This window comes from Archocentrus centrarchus, chromosome 10 (assembly GCF_007364275.1).
Source record: "Archocentrus centrarchus isolate MPI-CPG fArcCen1 chromosome 10, fArcCen1, whole genome shotgun sequence".
Classification (NCBI taxonomy): Eukaryota; Metazoa; Chordata; class Actinopteri; order Cichliformes; family Cichlidae; genus Archocentrus; species Archocentrus centrarchus.
Window position 1 is genome coordinate 11,566,845 of NC_044355.1, and position 14,603 is coordinate 11,581,447.

General features: G+C 39.8%; 1 protein-coding gene across 1 annotated transcript; it reads right to left on the reverse strand.

Annotated features, from left to right (window-relative positions):
- Positions 1-8,776: 8,776 nt before the first annotated feature.
- Positions 8,777-13,995, reverse strand: zic3 (zic family member 3 heterotaxy 1 (odd-paired homolog, Drosophila)). Its single transcript, XM_030738803.1, has 3 exons — positions 12,758-13,995; positions 11,801-11,964; positions 8,777-11,180 (listed from the first exon to the last, which is right to left on the reverse strand). The coding sequence occupies exons 1-3, from the start codon at positions 13,746-13,748 to the stop codon at positions 10,998-11,000; spliced, it is 1,338 nt and encodes a 445-aa protein (XP_030594663.1). The 5' UTR covers positions 13,749-13,995; the 3' UTR covers positions 8,777-10,997.
- Between the last annotated feature and the right edge of the window lie 608 nt (positions 13,996-14,603).

The following is a 14,603-nucleotide window of genomic DNA, read 5'->3' on the forward strand; positions in this document are numbered from 1 at the left end:
AGGTTTAGCACCTGTGGGAATTTTAAATGGTGAGACGCAAGGATTTGGGGGGGTATTTGGAATGATCTCAAAGCAGACGTATTACCAACTGATTTTGGGTATAGTAAAGCCTGACAGATCAGGCCCTGCTGGTAACATCTCTGAACCATGTCTTAATAATCCCCATGTAATTTATGTGTGTGCTGGAGTACAAGTTTGTGTGTCTGTGCATCTGTTTGAGGGACAAACAGGGAAGGTTTGACTTTGATCATGTATGTGGGACTGGGAGTGTCTTCGAGTGGCATGACTGGGCAGAAAGGGCACTCAGTAATAATATTTTTCCCTCCAACTGGCGCTCCCCTCCCAAAGCAAGCTGAGAGAAAGGTATTCTAAGGGGCCTAGCAGGAGCCAGGGGAAGCCAGGCTGCGCTGCACTGCACAAGTCAATTCCTTTTTACAGTTTTGGATCTAAATTAATTTACACTGCTTAATTTAAACAGGACAAATGCACCTACAGAAAGATAAAGCACAGACCTAGACAGGAATAAACTGGGCAAACAGACTATAGCATAAATCCATACTTTTTTTTTCTTTTTAATTCAGTCATTATAAAAATGTTCTGTGAATGTAGCAGGAACATTAGCCCCCTTCTGAGCTATTATCTTGGCTGTCTGGTGTTGCAATTTTACACTTCACTGATTCTGACAAGCAGTACAGAGTCTGCATGCCCCAGATTTCACCTTATTTAGGTAATACAGAAAATTCATTCCCAAGACAAGGTAAATTAAACTGGGTATTGGCCTGGCACACTGTTGCCAGTTTCAAGAAAAATCAAAGCAAAACACCACGTAAAGTTTACTGTGTATGCTTGAAACACAATTATCATCCACACTTTTTTTACTCCAGTTCATAAAACTGTAATTTTTGAATCATCCTCTTACCTAAAAATGCACCCATCTATGCCACTTGTTAAATATTCTTACAGCAGCTTTCCTAAATATTGCCAAGTTGGTTCACTTATTTATTCATATTCTTTATTTAAGATTTTTATTTTTATTTTATTTATTTATTTATTTTTTTTTACCTCTTTTCAAGGTGTGAACTTGGTCCTGAAGTTTGAGTCAGTTTACGGTGTCACGTCTCATAATATCATCTTTTACAACAGCTTCCATCAGCCTTATTTCCAGTGCATGCACGACTGCGCTGTAAGTGTAACTGACAGACAGGAGAGGTTTTTATATTATTTATGCTTCGGAAGAATGAAAACAAATCGCCTGCGTAGTAAGGTTTGGCAGTATTAAACTTCATGCTGACCTGCGCGCAGCTTGAGTTACAGCCCCACACCCCTTTTGTTTTATTCAGAGGAGAAATCTGTTTTACACTTTTAAAAAAAATCAATGAAATCATCGCGTTTAAACAATGAATTGCCGACGAAAAACACTATAAAGTGCCACTGATACATTTAAGGAGTTTACAGTTTACGGAGTCTCGATTTTGAAACGCTTTTTTTTTTTTTTTTTTTTTTTTTTTAATTCGCGCTGTGGTAACTTTTTAACGACGAAAAATGACTTTTATTTAAGTTTCATCAACGACTGCATTAAATAAAAAGATTTCCCTTAAAGAGTTCCCCTCTTTTGACATTGACCCCGTTTTTAATAAACTCGGTTTCCTTGACTTTACTGCTCCCAGCCTCACAAGAACAAGACAAGTGGGTCGTTAATAATATGACGTGCGCACATTTTCTTTTTCTATTATTTGAAGTTGCGCATCGGAAGGTCACTGCAGCTGGAAAACACAGGCCTTGTAGTTTCTTTTGTTTTACATATCCGAAATCCGACCATTTAAGTAAGCACAAAACATCAGATTTTAAATTATAATCAACTAATAATATTGTTAATATTATTATTAATAATAATAGTGACAATGATAATGATAATGATCATAACAGTAGTAGTAGTTGTAGTGATACTAGTGGTAGTAGCCGGATCATGGCCTATTTTCTGCTGTTCATGCTGTTGTTTGTATTAGTAATAAAATATTAATATACTAATATTAGTGTTAATATTGACACAGTTGTCTTGTTATTCTAATTAATATATGTTGCATTGTAAGGCTTTCATATATAGTTGTATTTAAACAAGTTAGGCACATTATAAAAATAAAATTAAGGCAAAATTGTTTATTTAGAAAAACAAAGATGAGAACAACTTAAAAAAAAAAAGTAGTTATTGTTAGAGCAACAAGTCAAACTGTCCACTGATTTAGGACTTTTGCAGAAGAACTGTGGAGAGAGGTGTGAAATTTCACTAGGTCGGCTGACCTTCAAATGTCATCAGGATGGACAGGGCATTTCAAAGATACTAATAAAATATGTATTTGCCATTGTTATATTTGAGTAATGAGATCATTTACAAACATTCAGATGTTTTGTAAAGGATAATGCACAATACAGTAAGAAGAGCTCCACCAGTCACATGACGACGTTTTACCCTGGGTTTGGTATTTTTTTTGATTAAACTCAAAACCAAAGCCACAGTGGTTTACATAACATAACTAAGATAAACTGGCCTTTTTAGAACTATAAGGTAACTACAAATGACTCCAAGTGCAGTGCAGCACACACTTTTGCAGTGGTTGTGGAAAACAAAGTCTCTTCTCTTTTGTTACTGGACCTCAGACGACAATTGGAACAGGAAAAGCAATTATTGAAGAGATTGTCCCACAGGCACTGAAAAGCTATCAGCATGAGGGTTGGGATTGGCTGGGGGACACCTATGGCCCCATGCATTATCCTGGCATGAGGTCGCTTTGGCAATCGCCTGGCAATTTCCACCAGCACCTGGCTTTCCCATCCCCCCCCCTCCACTGTGCCCTCCTACCTGGTTCCTTTTTCTCCTCTTCTCTTGACAAAACCCTGAACGCCTGTTATTGTCCCAGGATGGGGACCATTAATAGAAGAACAAAAAAAAAAAAAAAAAAATCTGTATTGTTTAGTGAGTATGCCACAAAGTTGAAGGTGTGTAATCACATTGCATTGTTTCCCCATCATGATGGAATTGATTGTTGATAGTTCTAGGGGAGAAAATCTCTCTGACTTAGCTTCACTAGAGTAGTTAAAGACAGAAATGTGAAAATACCTGTGAACCAAAAATCGCAAAGTGTATATCTGATGCTGTGAAAATATGAGCCAGTGGTGTACTGTTTGGCCAAAAGGCACAGTTGGAAAGCAGAGCCTAGATTAGTGGAAAAGTGGGAAGAAAATAACTGGTGCTATGTCTAACACTTTTTATTATGGCTGTTGAAAACCTGTATAACACAGCTGTTGAATATAACTCTCTTTTAGCACCAGAACCCCCACCACCCACACAAAAACCTGGTCTTTTCCTGTTAGCCAAACACATCTTATTACAATAAGATCACCTCTGATCATGGGCTTACAAGAGCTAACAAGGGCCAGGGCATTACATATGAAAATCCAGATTGCATTGTTGTTGTAATAGATTCAGCCTTCTGTTTGCCATTATGTGTCATGCTTCCTCTCGTTACTTATATTCATCCTTAGAGCAGCCTCCGCTGCTGGTATGGTGCAGATGTTAATGCACAGTGATTTCTGTCTTTAACCCTCTTGAATGATTGCTGCAAATGCAAAGTATAACTTTAAAAATACAATGTTTTTTCATGTTTTTCTTTTCCCTTACTCTCACAGAACTTCAAATACACACACACACACACACACACACACACACACACACACACACACACACACACACACACACACACACACACACACACACACACACACCTAGGTCCCTTTTCATTTTTATTCTTGATTCAGAAATGTGTCTGCAGCAGTATGCGCGCATTTTTGAACCTGCTTTAAAAGACGCATGCATAGATGGTAAAGATTATTTTTGTTTCACAGAAGGCACATTATAGCATTATGGTAGTCATAACCATAAAAGGTCTGTTCATCTCACACACTTAGGCCTAGCCTTTTAGGAAATAAAGACTCCAGTCAGTGTTCTTGGTTATCACTAGCTGGCAATGTTGACTCCCAGTCCTTATCATATTTGAAGTGTGTTATTAATACAAAACAAAACAAAAAATAAGTCAAGTTGCTTAAAAAAAATCACACAAAATAATCCTAATTTGAAACCTTTTACAATAAGCTGCATTTCCCCCTGAACAACATATCGCCTGCCTTCTTGCTCAAAGGCAATCTATTTGTCATCATGGTGACACTAGTTATCATATCAGGTTCCATGAATTTAAATCACAAAGGTTTTTGTTAGTCTTTAAAGTGAATATACTCTATTTCTAAAAATAAAAAAAGCAGGTCAACCCCCACCACCTGCCTGAATGGGAAGTTACAGGGGGGTAGTTATCTTTCATTGTTTCTTCTTTTGTTTTTGTGATACCAGGGATCATGTAAACACGTGCTGAGGCTGTGGTGGGATGTTATTCATGGTGCTATCCCTGCCTCATGCATATCCATAACGGATTAAAGATTGCACAGACATTATGCAACTAGATCTCCTCGCTTTATGCCTTGATTGGCATTTCTGGGATGCAATTGGTATTTTTCTTTGTTTCTATCTATCTATCTATCTATCTATCTATCTATCTATCTATCTATCTATCTATCTATCTATCTATCTATCTATCTATCTATCTATCTATCTATCTATCTATCTATCTATCTATCTATCTATCTATCTATCTATCTATCATTGACTTAGCTTTTATTTTCATGTGACCAGTTTGGTTATCTATGCACGCTACCACCGTCCAACAGGTGGATGCTGACATTAAAAGCAATGCGCATCCGTTCCTCTGATGTTCCTGCAGCAAACTTGGGAACATACAGCCGATCAGAGCATTGCGCAAGCGCGAACAAAATCGCCGGGAGAGGCGATGAATGAGCTCTTTAAATAATGGAAAGACACTCTCCAATTCTAATTCATTGTCTTAAGAAAAAGGGTAAATTAACGACATTGTCATTTTTATTTGGAGAGGGCAATGAATATATGAGCGCAGCTGTCCGTCCCCTCGGGGGAGAACCCGTCCTGTGAGGTTGAGTCTGTCTCGTGCGCCCAAGTTAAAAAGAAAAAAAAAAGTTTGTTGGAGACGCTGAATCACGCGTTTAATGCGATAGGAACTAATTGTAGCTTTTTGTTGACTCTGCAGGTGATGTAAAGGCCAAATATAATGGCTGCTTTGGCTTTAATTAACGATTTAATTGCAGGTGGTGAGAGTTAAGGGCACACAGTGTTTAAAGGTTTAAGTGCACATCAGCATTACACGTTTTTCAATAATATGCATCTCAGCGATTCATAAAACTGCTCTCCCTTCCTCGGGGGAACGGCTTGTTATTGCGCCTGTTTGGGAGGAAGCATCACAACCGCAGCGTTCGGGGCAGAGCAACGGGTCATTAAAAGGATGTCAATTGCTCATTTACCCATTTGCCACCTCTCAAAAGTGTTGAAAATATATCTGTCAAAAGACAAACGCAAGGCACAATTGCCGAACATCTGCTTTTCTGAATGAACGTTTGCCAGAGACCTTACTCCAGGGACCTATTAGCTTTGATTCCTGCACCCGCTCTGATAAGGAATTCATCAAGTTTCTGACATCCTGCCAGATGTTGGGGAATTGCCGCTGTCTCCTGTTGGACACCCTGCTAATAGATTGTCTTTTAGCCCATAGCATTATAGAAATGTTATTCGAAATAAGGCTTTGTTTGTTTTGAAGAGAGGCAGCTAAAAACAGCCTTGAGGTAAATTTTATTTCGAATTACCCTAGGCTTGGTGCATTTTTTTTTTTCATTTACTGCGCTTTTTAATGTTGCTTACTGTTAGTCATACTGTTAGATACTTTAGAAGCAGAAATCAGTGAGCAACTGATTTTGTTTCATGTGTTTTTTTTTTTTTTAATTGACAGGCCAACAACTTTCACTCATCTCCTGTAACACTTGGGGGCAGTTTGTCAAGTAAATCGTCATGAAATTTGCATTATGTGAACGTCTAACCTATCCGAGTGTGAGTGAATTGAAGGACAATTGAATGCAAACACAAAGCCATTGTGTTAAACAGTTTGCATCACAAAAGCCACAAAACACCTAAAGACTAAGATAACCTGCTGGAGGTGAAATAAGCTTCGATTATTGGCAAACGCGTCACCTTCAGCGCAAATAAAGGCTCTTAATTATGAGATGTTTGCAACTGATTGTTTATGAAGCTATATGCAGCCTTGTGATGTTACAAATCCGTCTCATTTCAGTCTCTAATTGTCACGCTGCGTTTACAGGCATTATTCTGGTAAACTGTGCAGGCTTAATGCCTTCATTAAACAAACTATAAATATAAGAAATGAGAGTTTTCGTTGCTGCATTTGGAGATGCAAACTCTCTTATTTCATTCATATCTATCTGCTCACACGGAAAAAACAGCATATACTGTCATTCTCAGCAGAGTTATTCCATAATGATTCAGTTTTGGCAGCATCTTGTTGATTAGGCGCAGTGATGGGAGGAAACCTGAACATCCCGGTGTGTAACAGCGAAGCGGTCGTGCGCAGATGTGCCAGCGCTGTTTCCGATACAAAATATCTCAAGTGTCGTGCTGTTGTGCCTTTGAGCAAAATAAAATTCAGCCTAACTCACTATAAAGCTTTTGTGCCAAATAACCCCTACTTTAAGTGCCGAATAAACGCCAATAAGTAGCCTTTCATCTTCAGCTATATCTTACACCATACATACTGAATTACTTTTGAATTCATCGAAATTAAGTCTTTGCATTTTATGCATAATAATGACTTAATTATTAATGAGTGATAAATTAGCTCCTTTTTTTTAAGCTCACAGCCTCCGTTGCGTGACAAAAGGCGTTTGGGACCTGCTTGTGCCAGTTTATCCTCTTAGAGCGAGCTCTCCCGCTTAGCCAGCAAATACTCTGCGACTGAGAAGACCGAGGTAGGTAAAGGGGTTGAGGTTGACCAATCAATCCGATATAATACTTCCGCGGCATGCGCGAGCGAGAAGTACCCCTCGGTCCATTTTTTTTCCTGCGGAACGCAACCCCCGTACCCCCCTACCCTTCCGCCAACGATCCCTTCCCCCCACCACCACCACCGCCACAGGAAGACTCTATATAAGCGGAGAGATTATAGGCTGCTGCACACTGCCAACAGTCAGCTGCCGTCCTCCGGGTGCACACACTACAGCCCAGTATAACAATCCATTAGATGACTTAAGATGAATGAGCGCTAACGTAGGCTACGTTATAGTCTGTTACAGTGGGACGTTGTTATGATACAGCCGGTAGTCTTTACACAACTGCATCCACGTGACCACCACTGCTTTCTAATCCATTGAGAATCCACCAGAAAGGAGCCTTTCATGTTTTTTTTTTCCTTCTGGATGAGCACTGAGTTCTCATATAATCTGGAAATGATGGCTTGTTTTCCGGGTCATCTTTACTGTACCTTATTACCAAGCTGAATTTTAACTGCGAGTTAAACTCGCCCTTACATTATTGACCCAAATTCATATAACTGTGGTTTATAATGTTACGGAAACCGAGATATGATCACCGCTAAAATATACACATTTTAAATTTGTGTTTATTTCCTTATTTTATTTTCCTTCCCTTATTATAATCACCTGCTGCGGGTCAGAGCGCAGCCACGTTTCTGTTTAGCACATCCACAAATCCGCGCGTAAAAATGCAGCCTTCGTGCAAGCTGCAGTGCTTCGGAGAAAGCCGGGTCTCGGTTATTTGACGTCACGGAGTCTGAGAGGAGCAACTTGAAATGTGCGACTAGACTAGCTGGGAAGGGAGGGAGGGAAGGGGGGGGGCAAGGAGGGAAGGGGTGAAAAGAAATGAAATCAAACCAAATGCAAAGTGTGCGCTTGCGCAAAAGTAGAACAAAACAGAACTGGAACCAGTATTTGTCAATAACTGTTTATAGCTGAAGGATATTGGGTGGTGGGGGTTGAAAATACTCCTCTGTGTTAGACTTACCGGGACTTAAAGTCGTTAAGTTACACCAGGCTTTCAAACAGCAATGGGTTATGTGCATTTGTTGTTGTTTTTCTTGTATTTTAATAGTAAAAGCATTGGATAAATTCCTCTGTATAATGCGGGACATTCCCGGTCTGTGCATGAGCACTTGTAATTCAGACAGATTTTTTTCGCCGTTTAAATGCTTATTATGGCGCCTATTGATGTGTGGTAACTCCTTTGGTTGTTTTTCATGTAGCTGTGCCTTGTTCTGGTAGTGGGAGACGCTGAGGCACTGCCACTTTTGGCAACGATTCCTACTCCACATTCACGGTCACACAGTGTCCTCAATTGCCCGTCTTCCACTCTGCATGCTAGGATTATTATATGGTTGGATTATTTCTATCACTGTAAGCAGTTACTGAGGAAAAAAAAAAACTTTACATTTGCAACTTTCGTAGCCATAAACAGATGCCTTACCGGCCCTTCTAAAGCCCCTACACACTGCCAAGAAGTGGTTCTTCAGCTTTCTCCTCCTAGCATTTCCATTGAACACACACACACACACACACACACACACACACACACACACACACACACACACACACACACACACACACACACACACACACACACACACACACACACACACACGGCCAAGATGCTAAGATGGCGCCTTAATCAGTGTCAAGTTCAAGTGACTCCTACTAAATAGCATGGCAAGCAGTGTCGGTTATATGCGTAACATGCAGGGTGCAGAACAACATGGTGATAATAATCAACGTCGCAGTCTGAAAGTCGCTTTTCATAATGATTTTTTTAATTTCAGTCAAAATTTCCGTTCACATTTCTTCATAAATAGTTGGTAAAATAAATCAACCAACATACAGTAGCCTAAAAAGTACAAGGAACGTTTGACTCTGGTAGCTATAGGCTAACGCATAGGCCTGCTGTTGTAACATGGTTTGCCTCGATGTGGCACAGTGACACAGTTCATCAGTAAAACATTTTTGCTCTTCAGGAATAACTTGGAGTATGACCCATTTTTTCCCAGAAAGTGTTACAACATCACATTCTAGCTGTGTTTATACATCAGATATTATTCTCTGACCTCTGGACATGGGGCAGAAAGGTGGTGGGAATAAGAAAAAGTACTTTTTTTAAATTAAGGTATAGAAAATAGCATATAAAACATATATTCCTTAAATTATTTAAATAAACTTATTTCATATATCACTGTCAAGAGGTACCGTTTTTACATTTTATTTTAAAAGTAGTGCTGGTGGTCTGAAATTGTTCTCATATGAGTACAATATACTTTGTGTATGCATAATATTTAATTCTTGAGAATAGGTTACAATGCAATGCTGTAACTCTTTTTGCCACTGAACGTGTTCTCCCCCTACCCACATAGATCTAGAATTCCTTCCACTAAATTTTGTTAAACACAAAAATGTCATCTTGACAAGTTATTCACACAAAACAAGCAAATGTGTAATCAAACTGCTCTATATGCAACACCACAACAAATAACACGCTTAGTTTCACAGAATTACATTTAAAACAATGCAAGCTGACAGACAAAAAACCTTTTTTATTTTTGAAGATACTGTGTTGTGACAGTTCCATTGTTGCCGATGCACACATTTAAACATACTTGCACAAAGACACTGCTGGAACTATAAAGATTGCCATACTGGCGCATATATTTCGGGTCTTGACCCCAATTTGAAATACTCAAAATGCTGTCACCTTGATTTGGAAATCATGACTTCGCACACTCTAAGACCTGTAGTATAGGAGTGCAATAGGCTGATGGGTTCATTCTTTTTTTTTCTTTTTTCTTTTTTTCCCCCAATACTGAGTTTATGCTAAGAATTGACATCTAGTTCTGATTCTATAAAAGTAAAATACACAAAAGTTTTAAATTTAACCAAAAATAAAGATATCAGGAGAACCGTTTTATAGCTTCTCAGCTCAACTGAACTCAGCTCTACAAAGTCAATGATTTTACATGTCAATGGTCTCATAAACAAAAGTGACGGAAATATCTGCATTATATATAGACAAATCCATAATATTCATATAGATGATTTAATTAATCCAAATAAGACACATGTAGGCCTATTGGTTAAAAAATAAAAAATAAAACGACAACAAAAAATAGAACGATACAATCGCGATGTTGGAGCTTTAGAGTTTATCATTTGTTCCATGTTAAGCTGGTTATGACCAAAACTGTACAGTTCTTGTTAGAAAACATTTCCATAAATATCATTTAAGTTTCAGAACTTATACCCATAATTAAATTACAAATTGATAAATATGGCATCATGGATATGTATTTACAACGGTATTAACAAAAGGCAACGTTATATTTAACGGTAACAATCGTAACCTAATACCACATTTCTCCACCTGAAAACGGACGTTGACAACAGATTCGACCCCATCAAACAAGGAAATACATTCACGAGATAATATTTAGTTATGATTTTTTTTTTCTGTGTTCAAGTTCATGACAAAGACTTTGGCACGTTTCTTAAGACTGTTTGAAGTTTCAACAATCAATTGAAGAGGCGACAATAGAGCGTCACCGTTATATAAAACAGCGTGAAATAATCTTCCTTTTTTATTATTTTTTTAAATAAAAATTTGAGAAAATACATAAAATGAAAAATAAAACATTTTTTTTCTGAAAACTGTAAACTAAAAGATAAAAAACCCATGTATTTATACTGAGAAAGTATAGTGTTTATTTATTCGTGATTTATTTGATTTCCTCAAAACTGCGGAATAAAAGTCTAATTTCGTGATCCTGAGAACGGACGTGGCCTGCTTGGTGCTGGCTTTTGCTCTCATCTCCTGCTGTTGTTCTTGTTCCAATCCCATTCGCGTGTGTCTGCGTGTGTGTTTGATGGTGTGTGTATGTGTGTGGAGTTAAAAATGAATAGTTTCTTTAATGTTTTTTTTTCTCATCCTCGTGGTCCACATTGAGAGGGAATTTGTTCTTCTGACTTCAAACGTACCATTCATTAAAGTTGGGTGCCAGTCCTTCGCTGTGACCAGACGTGTTTTGCACGGCTGACGGCGGCGTTTTTGTCGGATCCTCAGTGCTGGCTGAGACCAAGACTGGCGGTGTGGACGACTCGTATCCAGAGCTTGCTGCTGGAGACGATTCAGATCCTTGAGACTCATGAACCTGCAAAACATGGGGACGTGAGCACTGAGTTACTGAGGCTGTCACTGTAAACGGTGACCTTTAAATGTCTTTATAGAAGGAGGCTGAACTTAAACTCGGATTAACTTTGAGTTTTATAGGGCAACTATAACGGTAAACACGCAGCAAACGTGGAACAGGCAGGCTTCTGCACTGCAAAAAATATCCACATCAACATACCGTTAAAGTTTTATAAAAATAAGTTCCCTCTAAGTACTAGATGGTAAAATATATTTATATAAAAAAGATGGGTACTGCAAGCGCATCTTTAAAGAAGATGACTGCGTTAAGCAAAACAAAAAGGCAAATCAGACACCCAGCATCAGAGTATAAAAACAAAGGGAAATTGTTCAAAGTATTAGCCATTTACTCTTTCAGTTTTTTAATATTAAGAATCACTAACACACTAATTGGCATGGTACATGTTTATTTACAATGCAAAGATTAATTAATTAATTTTTTTTGCAGTGTGACAGTGATAAGTTATAACATCTTAACGGAATGCCCGAAGTTGTGATGGTCCCTGTCTGTGGTAAGGGAGGAGGGGTGGCGTGTGTGTGAGTGTGTTAATGTGTTTAAGGAGTAATGAAGACGTTAATTACCTTCATGTGTTTCCTGAGAGAGCTAGGGTGTGTGTATGACTTGTCGCACACTTTGCAGATGTATGGCTTGTCTGATGTGTGCACATGCATGTGCTTTTTCCTGTCGCTGCTGTTGGCGAAGCGTCTGTCACAGCCATCAAATTCACACTTAAACGGCTTCTCACCTGGAGGATTAAATACACATCGTGAATTACCCCCAATGGCCCGCACAAACAAACCCCCATTGTAACATCGACTGTAAATCCAAAGCCACAAGATGCAAATTATCTGCAGCCTATTATATAACAGAGTAACCTACATTTTTCGGGGCGACATGGATACAGCGCCACTACTACACACTGCTCTGTCAGGCTTTATTTATTCAAGAGGCCTGCTCCTTCATGCTACTACTGGCCTGCTCAGTGCGTCTGTTCTTGTGTAGTAAACACTGAATCAGTCAATCAATCAGGGCATTCTGCACCGTGCAACTGGCTGAACGAGAGCGAGAATTATGAACACAGCCAGAAATTGCTTACTTGTAATGATGTGTTCAGAAAGCACATGAGTCCCATGTCTGTGCCAATAGCCGAATACAGCAAATGCACTGAAACTTTGACAAGTATATGAGGTATCCTTTTTCACTGGCGCAAAACTTCTCAGGACAAAGCTGCAAGAATTGACGAGGCCGAACACCACAACAAAGTTGTTCAGCACTGTAGTCTGTGCTCGACTGTGCTAACATTATTCCATCAGTGTATATTAAACTAATTTAGAAAGAAAAAATATGGGAGCTCGTCGCCATTATATACGTGGGTCCAATTTCTGAAGAGGACCTTGTAAACAACAACAAAAAATAAAACATGCGCACTTGTATTTGAAACGCTGAAGCATAGGATGCATGGCGTGCATTCAAGAATAGGCTCAGTTTAAAGATTTATTTATTTTTTTACACGGTGCTAAGATGTTGTTTGTGCCTACCTGTATGTGTTCTTTTGTGAATTTTCAGATTTTCCGATCTGGCGAATATTTTCCCGCATCCGGGAAACGGGCATGGGAACGGTTTCTCGCCCGTGTGCACACGAATGTGATTGACGAGTTTGTACTTGGCCTTAAAAGATTTCCCTTCTCTCGGGCAGTCCTCCCAGAAGCAGACGTGGTTGCTCTGCTCCGGGCCGCCGACATGCTCCATGGACACATGAGTGACCATCTCGTGCATGGTGCTGAAAGTCCTGTCGCAAGTCTTTTTGGGTCTGTTCATCTGGTTCTCATCTATCCATTTGCAAGACAATTCTTGTTTAATCGGTTGCCTCATGTATCTAAAGAAGGCTCCCGGACCGTGGTGTGTCGGCACATTCATCCCCATATTCATGTTGATGGGGTGGTTGTAGTTGTGGAGCTGAGCCCCATAGGGGTCCGTCCGAGGGCTTGCTACAGGACGATACGGATCAGGTCTGCCGAAAATGTCCCCGCGCAAGCCAAGATGCATTTGGCTGTTAACAACATGTCCACCGGATGAAGTGTGGCTCACTCCCTGGTCATGAAGTCCTGGAAACAACAAATGTCCGGGGTTATCGGTGATCCCCGGCGGCCCGTGGAGACTCCCCGCCGAAGCTGCAAAGATCCCATGCTGGGTACTCGGAGCTGCGGACTCTCCAACACTCCGGTTCCGGAAGAGAAAGTCTCGTGTTGAATTGAAAGCTCCTCCGCCGTACGAGCCCACCTGCCCGCCGTGAGTGTGTCCCAGGGCAGCTGCATATCCACTGGCTTGCGGTGTGAAAGCTGATGTCTGGCTGGAAGCGATATCGTGAGCCACGGGGCTGATTTTAAAAGCAGCGGAGTGGGAGGAATCACTGAAGGGATTCAGTCCCAGACTAGGGTCTCTGTTCCCGATATCATGGTGCCGTGGCGTCCCGAAGCCCCCCACTCCTAACGATGCAAACTGCGGACCGCTATCAAGAAGCATAGTCATGAGCTTGAAGCAAACTCAGGAGTTGGGAAGAAAAAAACTGAAAATAAAATTAAAATCCAGTTTAGCGGAGCGCGCAAGCTGCACACTGCGCTCAGATGTACCACGTTGTGGGGAAAAATCCTAAAACAAAAAAACAAACCAAGCCAAAATGGGGAAAATCCTATGCAAAGAGTTGGGAGAAAAAACTCCCGTTGACTGCAATCCGTGAGAAAGAGGATCAAACTTCCCCCCCTTACCAGGCGGATGATGTCCTTGGACTGATAAAGTCAATCACTCACTCCCAGAACATAAATGAATTCGGGAGGCAGTGCTACGACAGCCAATCGGCGCTGAGCTACCCTTGTAACACGTGACTGCGAATGAGGGTGGTAATTGGCTTGATTTCTGGTGATTGGCACAGTTTGGTATTGAAGATGGCAGTTCGTCTCAATTGCCTTCATTTGATTGGTTCTTGCAGGCATTATTTTGCAGGTATAACGGAACACTCTAGCGCAGATCCTGCATGTGTTATGTGGAGCGCATGTCAAATGCAGCCTTACACGAGTTACACTCCCGATGAAACTCTCAAACAACATATAATCTACAATCTGTAGAGGATATACTACAAACTTAAGTTTTTGAACAACCGCTTATGTTATTTTGAACTGAAATTTATTATGAAAACTAACATCTTTTAATAAGTTTTATAGCGTTTGTAGCTCTATCTATCTATCTATCTATCTATCTATCTATCTATCTATCTATCTATCTATCTATCTATCTATCTATCTATCTATCTATCTATCTATCTATCTATCTATCTATCTATCTATCTATCTATCATTGACTTCTTATCTTTTATTTTTTACTTTCATG